Raw genomic sequence first — 10,658 nt, 5'->3', positions numbered from 1 at the left:
TTTTTCTATTCATGTCTTATATATTAAAAAATTTTAAAAAAATAAAATATCTATTGGAGTCTTAATTTTTATTATAAAGATGTAGGTTAAATTTTGGGCCGGGTTGAGACCTTAACCCGAACCCAGCCCAACCCAACATTTACTCAAGGTTGGGGTTTTTCAACCCTAACCTGATCTTAAGGTCAAAAAATTTGGGTGGGTTTGAGTTGTCTAGACCAAACATTCACCCCTACTTCAAGTTAAATCTTCAAGTACTTCAAGTTAAATCTTCAAGTTAAATGTAGTAATTATAAGTTCTGTGAATCACAATGCTTAAAATTAAGAGCCACCACCACTCAACCTTTTGGTATTAACTCGGTGATTAACTCAACCGAGTTTTTAATCATCATCTCAAGTTGACCGAGTTTCTTAAATTTTTTATTTTTCGTATTTTACGCCCTAAGCAGCCAAATAGGTATGTTCGGTGTTCAGACTTAAGCGTTAAACCGCCGTGTTCTCTCCTTCATGGTTACATAGGTATATGAAATATCGAAGTGCCATCTGGTGCATTATCTGTTTGGGTAATAGAGAGTTCTCTCGACAATTCTGGTAGGGTTAAGAGCAACACTAATGTACTGATCATATTTCTTCATCTATCTCTTCTTGGAAGTTTTTTAACCCTTCACTCGTTTGAGGTGTCTAAAACATTGTTTCATCTTCTGCCGTTCCGCAATCGAAGCCGAGGGAGAATGTGAGTGTTTTTCCTTCACTTGTTGTAAGAATTATTTTTCCTTTGGATTCGTTTGGTTATTTTTCTGATGTGTGTATTTATTTTTTTTTTTCAGGTCTCGGATTTGTGTCAAGAATTTACCTAAATATGTTGCAGAGGATCGTCTCAAAGAGTTCTTCTCTCAGAAGGGAGAAGTGACCGACGCCAAACTCATGCGAACCCAGTATACTATCTAAATTCCTCTTCTTTTCCTTTGTTTCGATTGGTTCTATTTAGCCTTAAATTGATTTTCTTTTTCCCGTTTCGTGGGTACTCTCAGGGATGGTAAGAGCAGGCAATTCGCTTTCATCGGGTTTCGAACTGAACGAGAATCTGAAGAAGCTCTCAAGTTCTTTAATAACTCATTCCTGGATAACAGTAGACTTACATGTGAGGTGTGTAACTTTCCACTTGGAGAATTTATGAATTTAGTATTTGTTCTGTGATTGTTTTAAGTTTTAGAATGGAGAAAAAAAGGATGCTTGTAACCTGTCGGAAGCAAACACTGCATGATTTTAACTGCAATGCTTTCTTAATTGAACTGGAAATACCTGCCATTTGTCACTTCAGGTTGCTCGTAAGGTTGGGGATCCAAATATGCCTCGACCATGGAGTCGGTATTCTGCAACGAAGCAAGAGAAAGTGGACGAAGAGAACAGGAAAAACATTGGTTCCAAAAGCTTGAGCCATGTAGATACCAAGGGGAATGTGCAGAATTCTAAAAGAAGCAGTGAAAATGATGACCCACAGCTTCAGGAGTTTCTTCAGGTTATGCAGCCTCGAATCAAGTCAAAGTTGTGGGCAAATGATTCCGTGGGAGTTCCCCTTCTTGAACCAAATGGTAAAGCTGGCACGAAACAGAAGCAGAAACAGAAAAAGAAACAGATGGATGAGGCAGACGGACAACAATCAGGTTCAAATCATCTTGAATATGATGAAATTGATAAAAGCGAAAATGGGTCATCGAATGCTCATGCGGCAAAGCAGTCAGGTGATGCAATCAATGATGAGGTTGTCTCAGACATGGATTATTTCAAGAGCAGAGTTAAGAGACAATGGTCGGATTCAGAGAGTGATGATGATTCACCCATTGAGAAAGATGATCAGGGTAGTAAGGAGTCGGACATGGAGGAGCAATGTGATGCCAATCAAAATGAAGCCCCAAAAGATAAGGTTAAAAAGGAGGCCTCTTCTGAAAACTCTGATGGTGAAGGAGACCTGTCATCAAGACTGAAAGATGCAAGAGAAGAAGTTCTAGAGACTGGTCGTCTCTTTGTTCGCAATCTTCCATACAGCGCAACGTATGTTCTATTTCGAGCAAGTCTTCTCTCGATATAATAGAAAATAAATCTAAGTGTATTCTTGTTAGGGAGTCGGTAATTCCAATTGGTTGTTCTGATTGGTCTATTATGTTTGTGTTGGAATTCAGTGAGGATGATCTGGCAGAGCTTTTCAGCAAATTTGGCAATGTCTCACAGGTCCATATAGTAGTTGATAAAGACACCAAGCGATCTAAAGGAATTGCTTACGTTCTTTATACAATTCCAGAATCTGCTCTTAGGTAGCTATTTCTCATAATTCGATATGATGCATTTTCTATCTTTTATAGAATGACTTTTGGTGAGGTTAAGAAGGCTTTGATATGAAAATTTATTTATCTGAAATAGGATTTAGATTTTATTTTTCCTTTTTTTCTTCCCTAGTAAGGATCCCATCAAGCTTTTAATTTTGTGAATCATTTGATGTGGAGTAGTGAGCTAAGATGCGAAAATATACTAATGCCTTCCCCCCCCCCCCCTCTCTCGTACCCTCTGAGGTCTGAACTCTAGAATCTAGATCATGCCTGTTTCTTGTTTCTTAATATGATGACTTTTTCATGATGTTTTGGATGTGTATCACCTACTGACATGAAAACCACTTTCACTGATGTCCTTTTATAGTCATTTTTATTTAATTTTTTTCTTCAGGGCATTGGAAGAATTAGACAATTCTATTTTCCAAGGCAGATTGCTGCACATTATGCCGGCAAAGCAACAAAATCCTTCCGAGAAGCAACAGTCAGTAGTGCTAAGATCTTACAGCTTATGTTATGTTTCCAAGTTTTGATTGTTCATTGATTTTAGAATCATTCTTTAACTGAATTATGTTTGGGTTTGCTGATTTTTCAGGTCTAGTGTTGCTGCTGGTCAAACTTCAAAAACTTTTAAGCAAAAGAGGGAGGAACAGAAGAAAGCATCTGAAGCAAGTGGAGGAGATACACAAGCATGGAACAGCTTGTTCATGCGCCCTGATACGGTATGTCTCGGTTCAAAATTTTCCAATTATATATATATATATAGTTGTTTTCATCAGTGAGATTATGGTGCTAAGGAGAAACTGTTCATGAAATAAAAAATATATATATATATATGTATATATATGCACCTGGATGAGGAAATTACTTCCGCTGCCTATTTTTTTATAATTCAGTTGATACTCATCAAGTGTAGGCTGTTGGTAATATTAGACACAGCCTGTCCATTTAGCTATTCTTTCTGCTGGCAAAACATTATGCTGAAATTAAGTCAGAGGTTACTAATTTTATTCAGTGGCTAGCAGATTTTCCTTCTTGCAAGTTTGCTGCAAAAGAAGAAATTGCAATCTGGGTTTCACAAAACGTTTAACAAGAATAATAAACATTTCCCTACAATGGAAATCCCAATCATAGTTGTCAAGGCATCGCATCCAGGAGCCTTGGTCGCCTAGGCGGGTGCCTTGGATGCATTGTTGGTGTTGCCTTGTGTCCAACCCCCCCTCCAATGCCTTAGGTCGCCTAGACGCCATGACAACTATGATCCCATTACTAGGGAGTATGTTAGTATGTCTTTCAATATGGTTCGTCAGCCTAATTTCACAAGTTTGACTGATTTTCATCAAGACGTGATGTGCTGGTCTTGGAATGAGGTTGGGTTTTACTTTTAAATCAAGCGCGGATAGAAGAGGTGTTTGTACATCTCACTTCAGCTTATCCTAGGTTCTATATTTTAGTCTTCGTGAAGAATGTTCTGTGTACAACATTACATGGAAATCTGCAATGGGATATTAGCATTAGGCTGTTTTTCAAGAGGAATTTGTTTGATTGGGAGTTATATGAATTGGCAAATCTACTGCAGGCCATCGACATCATTTTTTTGGATGTTTCATGATGTAAACAAAGATTGTGGAATAATGACGCTAAAGGTTCTTGATTGAAGTGTATTTTCTTAGGCCCTGATCATAGGGATACAGCTCTCACGTGAAGTTGTTAAGCTCCTCTCAAGATTCAGATATTTGCTTCAGCCCATGCCTATTAGCACAGTTCTTGCTTTAGAGCTGCTGCAAAACAGAGGATTCAAATTAGCAAGCAACATTTAGAGGCTGGCTTTAGCTGATTGCTGATTATGGGGTCTCCATAATGGGGAGGACACTGGACTGTCCCCACCAAAGAATTTCAGGGACCGGAAGCCTTCCTGAAGGGGAATCCAGTGGTGGGAAATCATTCAAGACTAGTCAACAGAGAGATATTCTTTCCTTTTTTTAATGTTAATTTACAGGTTTTTTCTTCTTCTGTGTAATCTGGTTGTTCTTTTCATACATCCTTACCTAATTTTAATGTATCGTTAGTTGATTGATGTAAATACGTACCACTTAACTATTCGGATTTTGAAGTCTGGAATGAGATCTCCAAGTAAATCCATAGAATTTTATGTTTGTGCTTGGTTCTCTGATTTATTACTTCTTAATCTTTTGTTTGTGGCCTTACATGAGCGAATTCTTAAACTCAACTTTCTTGAATGGCCTACTTATAAAAATTTATTCTCATTTTTTCTTATTCATTTGAATAGGTTGTTGAAAACATTGCCAGGACACTTGGTGTTAATAAAAGTGATCTGCTTGACCGTGAAGCAGATGATCTTGCTGTGCGTATTGCTTTGGGAGAAACTCAAGTGATTGCAGAGACCAAAAATGCTCTGAATAACGCGGGAGTAAATGTTGCTGCATTGGAGGGATTAGCTGTTGAGAAAACTGTTGGCACTGGAAGAAGTAACCATGTTCTATTAGTGAAGAATTTACCATATGGTTCTTCTGAAGGAGATCTTGCTAAGATGTTTGGGAAGTTTGGGAGTTTGGATAAAATTATTTTCCCCCCAACAAAAACATTGGCACTGGTATGTGTGTTATCATTTATCTTTTTGGTGGCGGTGTTTCTTCTTTGTGTTTATTATGAAAAAATGTTCTGAATATCACCTTTATCTTGTTACCCAACAATAATTAGATTTCATTTTGCTTTTCCTTTTAATTTTGGGGGCATGTTTCCTGGGCGGCCCACATACAAAGGCCTTCCTGTGTGACCCAAATATATGCCATGTGGCAGTTCAGTTAGGGCCCAAATTTTGTGGACAGACACCAGCATCTCCTGCTCATATATCAAATTTCATCTCAAATAGAGTTTGCCAAATGGGCAAACAGAGCTTTGCAAAATCAGGGTTTTGGAGACTACATAATAGTGGTTGAAATACCATAGACGTGCATGGACATACATTGAATGCATGCCAAAACACAAGGGGACATATTTGATTGAATTAGGCTCTAAAATTTGACACTTGGCTAATCCAAGTCACATTCTCTCTATCGAATGGTTGGAATAGCATCATTTGGACTTCTGTGTCCTCAAAATAGTTTCGTTGTGTATGAGAATAAGCAATCGTGCTTTTATTTACTACTTCAGCCCAAGTTATTTTTAACCCTGCCCTTGTTTTAAGTTGACCTCTGTTTTATCTCCTTAGATCAAATAGCATAAGGAAAGTTGGTTTTTATGTATCTATCTATCTATCTCGAATTTTATGGAATGGAATGGAGTTGAGCTTCGAAGTTTGTTTGTGGTTGGTTCCATTGATTTGGATAGCAAGGGGCTGGAATCTCTCTCCTCTCAGACCGGAATCTCCCTATTTCAGGACAACTTCTTCCTTGTTGCGATACCCTATTTGGCTCTCTTTTGCTTAATCAATTACAGTCATATCTATTGTTCTTATTAACTGTTTTACTTCTTTGCTTAATCTGAATACGGTATGATATATTATTTTGCTTCTGATTTGTTCTGCAAATTCCCTAATCTGATTCATTGCATGAAATCTTAGATATTCTCAAAGTTCCTTATCTGATTTCTATATCAACAGTAGAGACCAGAAAACACAATTGCCCTATATTTGTAATTAGGTTTGGAGCTTTCTTGGATCTATGTTGATAGATCTCTAATAACTAGATTTGTGGCTCTGATACCATGATCCTAAAGCCAACTTGTATCTTGAAGTATTCTGATTTTCATTTATAAACTATTTATATCATTTGATATATTTTTTTCTACTTCTCACAAGCATTGCGCTAACTCCCCGTTATATAGGGTGGTCGTAGATCAGCTTTTCTTGCTGGGTGTGTTAGCACGCCCTTTTATAGTTGGGGCGTTAGTGCTTTTCTTGCTTTTTTGTCACTGCAAAGTCAACGGTACATTGTTAATGTAAAAGGAGCTTTATTTATTTCTGAACAAATGTAATTGAGCGCCTTAAAGTTATGTTATTCTATGTGGTTGCAAATTTCTAGGTAGTTTTTCCATCATTTTTTCTTTATTTTAACACGATATTGTTTTTTTTATCTAATTGATGATGTCCTGTGATGGTATTATAGATTGTTTTCCTTGAAGCAGCTGAAGCACGTGCAGCTTTCAAAGGTTTAGCATATAAACGTTACAAGTAAGTTTTTTTTTTCTTTGGGGGTGGGGGGGGGTGTGGGGCGTTTGGGTTTCTAAATCTAAATAGCATATTTTATTGAAAGATATAGAACAATGTACAGCAACAACAAAGACAAGCCAGAATCCCCTAATCTTGGCCTCTAGTGGAAGGAAACAAGGATGAAAGACACCGAATGACAGATATGACGAACAATGTGAGAAGATCTCCCTGGACAGTTTCTGAAACATCCAGTCACAATTGTCAAATTACCTTCTATCGTAATGTTATTTTAAGTCCCTCTCACTGCCAGCTTCAAACCTGTCCGAAGCAAAACTAATTCAGCCATCACAGAGTCACCCTCTCCTATAGGGCCTGAATATACGTGGAGCATGGCAGCTGAACTATATTCTGTCAAGTAGTTTGGGATTTTCCATTAGGAAGACAATTAACTTCATGGAAGCTATCTCAGCACGGGAATTGGGGTTTTCTGAACCCTAGACATCATCAGGTTCCTTGGTACTTATATTCATGGCTGAGTGGCATTGCCTAATTATTTTGAGCATAGATCAATTACCTTGACCACTAGCTAGGTAGCCACAATGAGGTGGTCAGCAAGGATTGAGTAGTTATTGTTGGGTTAAGTTATTAGTTTTAGCCCCTAAGCCAACTAGTCTTCATTTTGATGGCTATCATAAGTAATGTGTAATTATGGGGTCCATGGACTTGCTGTAAATAAATTGATTTTATTACAAACAATTACTTTTTATACAATTTCTTCTAAACTTATGTTTTAATAATTTCTGTAACTCCTACATGGTTACACATCCATGGTAGAAAAGGAGCAGGCTATGCAAAAGCAACTAACCGATTTGGTCATTTAGTGTATGTATAGTACAATGAGATTTTTTTTTTTTTTTGGGGGGGGGTGTGGGGTTACTTAAAATGAGAATCTAAATGATTACAAAAACCTGAAATACTAGGCCTTTCTTATTTCATGACAATGATGAATGAGATGAATCTCTGGCAAAGAGTTGTAATATGAGCTAATTCATGATCATGTGGGCTTGACATATAAAAATGGAACTTAAACAGGAGCTCTTGGTTCTGGTGAACTGTTGCATCATAGCAGATCATGTGCTCAATAGAAATGATGGAGCAACTTACCAGCAGAGTAACAGTAAGTAGATTCATTGATTCAATTCAGACTGATGTGAATGATTTTAAGTGAGAGATGATAATGCGGTGCTAATCCTGAGCCATTGAAATCCAGAGGGAGATCAGCTTGTGACAGGATCACAAGAAAAGCCAAGGACAAACCAGATTTGAAAAGCAAACTAATAAGTAATAACAGAATAACAGTAGGTCTGATTTGGCCAATAATCAAGTCGAAAGGTCTCATTAGTGTAGAAGACTTCTGCAAAGTGTGATCAAAATCTGATTGTCAGATTCACACTAGTGATTAAAGAAAAATAAAATCCTTAATGGGGGGCCATGCTGTTGTAAGGAAAACCTGACGTAGGGCAATGAATGAGATCCAAACCCGCCACTAAACCTGATTGTACAATACCTATTTTTCATGCTTGCATATCTCTGTCACTGCCTTTTCATTTATTTATTTTAGTCTAATATACTTGTTGTAGCTTCTTACATCGCTGTTTTACGTTATCAAGATTGAATTTATCTTCACCCCTCCCCCTCCTCTTATGGATGCTTTATTTTCTCCTCTCCTAGAGATGCTCCATTGTATTTGGAATGGGCCCCCAACGACATTCTTAGTTTGAGTGCAACATCAGAGACCAAGTCACATAGTAATGTCATTGTTGGTGAACAAGATGTCAAGAGAGTGTTACTAGAGCAGCGTGTGGAAGGAATATCAGAAGTGGATATGGATCCTGATAGAGTTGAGGTTTGACAATTTTTTTCCTTCTAAATTTGCCTATGTGGCTATTTTTCTTATTGTTTCCTTTGTCTATTAGTGTGAAATATAAAATTGATTAGGCCCTACCAAACAAGAAGAATTCACGAGCTAGGCAACTGAAGGCTTGTTGATAAGATGTGCAACATTTTGCTACAAATAACATAGCTGGTGGTTGATTTATGGGGATTACATATTTGGAATAGATAGATATTTATTTATTTTTGTATATTCCCATTATTTCCTCACGTCTGGTTGATTATACTCTTGGAAATGATTATTCTTTGTTAGTTCAATGGTAGCAAGTAAGAATGATATTTTTTATTTTTTTTTGGGTGGGGGTGGGGGGAAGTTTGGGGTGGGGAGCACAAATCAATTGTCAAAGTTTCTGTAAAATCTATGTATGCTACTTTTGGACACTGCTCTCAGATTATTATATCTGTTCAACTAGAGATGGTATTTCCAGTTTACTGCTGAATTTCCCTCCTTTGTGTTAGTCTTAATCTTTATTTGTCAAGAATCTGAATTTTAAAATGCATGTGTGTGTGTGTATATTAGACACACAATCCTTGAGTGCTACTATTGTTGAGCACTGAAAAAACTGTCAATTCATACACTCCTTTTTTGAAATAATTATATGCATGTGAATGCAGATGATATTTCCTTTATCTGTTAACAACACCTCTATTTGGGTTACAGTCTCGATCTCTATTTGTCAAGAACCTAAATTTCAAAACATCTGATGAGGGTTTGAGAAAGCATTTTAGTGAAAATATGAAGGAAGGAAACATCCAGAGTACCAAGGTAAATTTGTGGCACTGGACATCTTTATCATATTATTTGTGATCTTATTCTTCTCTCATGTTTCAGTTCTGTCATTGTGCAGATAAAGAAGCATCAGAAAAATGGGAAGACTCTCTCAATGGGTTTTGGTTTTATTGAGTTCGATTCTGTAGAAACGGCAACAAATGTGTGCAGGGATTTACAGGTTATAACTTGTGATAATAACTCATCAAGAATATCATGTGTCTTCCTGTAATTTTTGTTAGGTAATGGAACACTTGTCTTGTCTATTTCAGGGAACTGCTTTGGATGGACATGCTCTTATTTTGCAACTTTGTCATGCCAAGAAGGATGGGCAAGTGGCGAAAAAAGCTGACAAGGATAGGAGTTCAACAAAAATAATTGTGAGAAATGTTGCTTTTGAGGCAACAGTGAAAGATCTCAGGCAATTATTTAGTCCATTTGGCCAGGTATTTAATAGTTCTAACATGTTCTTAGACGATCTAATGGATGATAAACAGATGCTTTAAAATATTTACCCCCTTTCTGTTAGTTGGAAAGTTATTCATTGGTGTACAACTAAGTTTGAGATCATGTCTTACAAATCACCCTTCAAAGATGGAGAGAGGCACAGATAGAATAACTGGGGGGCAACTCATTCTATACAAAGTTGTGGATGATTTCAGTTTCCAGTAATCGTGTTCCGTGGACATAAGAGCTTTTGAGGACATCAAGTTGGATCCGTTTTCTAGAAATGGAACAAGAAAACTGAGAACCAACTCACCAAGTGATAGAAAATTACAATAATGGGACAATATTCCATCATAATGAAGTAGCATTGTTGTAATTTTTCAAAGTATATACTCACTTGTAACCACTTCCCATGATTGTTTTGGGTGAAATTTGACTAGTGATATTGGGGGGGGGGGGTTTCTCTTATAAAATTAATCCACCTTCATCTTTCTTCCATATCTACCACATTGCAAGAGAATGATCTTTCAATGAAAGACCAAGTTCACAGACCCTTGTGGGGTTCAGTTATTCCCATGTCTCAGTAAGACCATATTAGTCCGAAGTATGTGTGATATTTTTCTTGTTCTATTAGTTCAGTGGCATTATCATTTTGTGCACAATGTTGATTTTGTCTTGAAACTGAGTTGACTTTTAGACACTTTTAGCCAAGCAGGAAGTTTCTTGAACATATAAAATGCAATGTGAGGATTGAGATCATTTTGCATTTTATTTTCTGCTGGACAATTTACATGAGACACATTCTCTGCATTCAATATTCCGAGACTATGCTTTACCAAAAAAAAAATTCTGAGACTCCTCTTCCATGCAAATGCAAACTTTATGTTCTTTAAATCTCCTATGTGAAGGACCAAGCCTCTAGAAGCCAATTCCTTTCAAACGACATCAATTGCTGGAGTAATTTTCTTAGATGCACTTAATACCTCCCCCCCCCCCC

The 10,658-nt window shown here is 37.1% G+C and overlaps 1 protein-coding gene across 2 annotated transcripts in view; it reads left to right on the top strand.

Annotated features, from left to right (window-relative positions):
* The first annotated feature begins 459 nt into the window (after nucleotides 1–459).
* The window catches only part of LOC122093966 (multiple RNA-binding domain-containing protein 1), an 11,005-nt gene continuing 806 nt past the window's right edge, over nucleotides 460–10,658 (top strand). The window contains exons 1-13 of one of the 2 annotated variants that reach the window (XM_042664533.1): nucleotides 460–730; nucleotides 825–932; nucleotides 1,029–1,143; nucleotides 1,319–2,049; nucleotides 2,178–2,309; nucleotides 2,716–2,805; nucleotides 2,917–3,043; nucleotides 4,612–4,935; nucleotides 6,449–6,513; nucleotides 8,224–8,398; nucleotides 9,107–9,211; nucleotides 9,294–9,395; nucleotides 9,487–9,660. In XM_042664533.1, the coding sequence (XP_042520467.1) occupies nucleotides 729–730; nucleotides 825–932; nucleotides 1,029–1,143; nucleotides 1,319–2,049; nucleotides 2,178–2,309; nucleotides 2,716–2,805; nucleotides 2,917–3,043; nucleotides 4,612–4,935; nucleotides 6,449–6,513; nucleotides 8,224–8,398; nucleotides 9,107–9,211; nucleotides 9,294–9,395; nucleotides 9,487–9,660 (2,250 nt within the window). In that variant the 5' untranslated portion in view covers nucleotides 460–728. The remainder of the gene's footprint in view (nucleotides 731–824; nucleotides 933–1,028; nucleotides 1,144–1,318; nucleotides 2,050–2,177; nucleotides 2,310–2,715; nucleotides 2,806–2,916; nucleotides 3,044–4,611; nucleotides 4,936–6,448; nucleotides 6,514–8,223; nucleotides 8,399–9,106; nucleotides 9,212–9,293; nucleotides 9,396–9,486; nucleotides 9,661–10,658) is intronic. The other variant, XM_042664532.1, reaches the window with a different exon arrangement.

This window comes from Macadamia integrifolia, chromosome 11 (genome assembly GCF_013358625.1).
Source record: "Macadamia integrifolia cultivar HAES 741 chromosome 11, SCU_Mint_v3, whole genome shotgun sequence".
NCBI lineage: Eukaryota > Viridiplantae > Streptophyta > Magnoliopsida > Proteales > Proteaceae > Macadamia > Macadamia integrifolia.
This window is presented reverse-complemented; position numbering and strand designations above follow the sequence as displayed.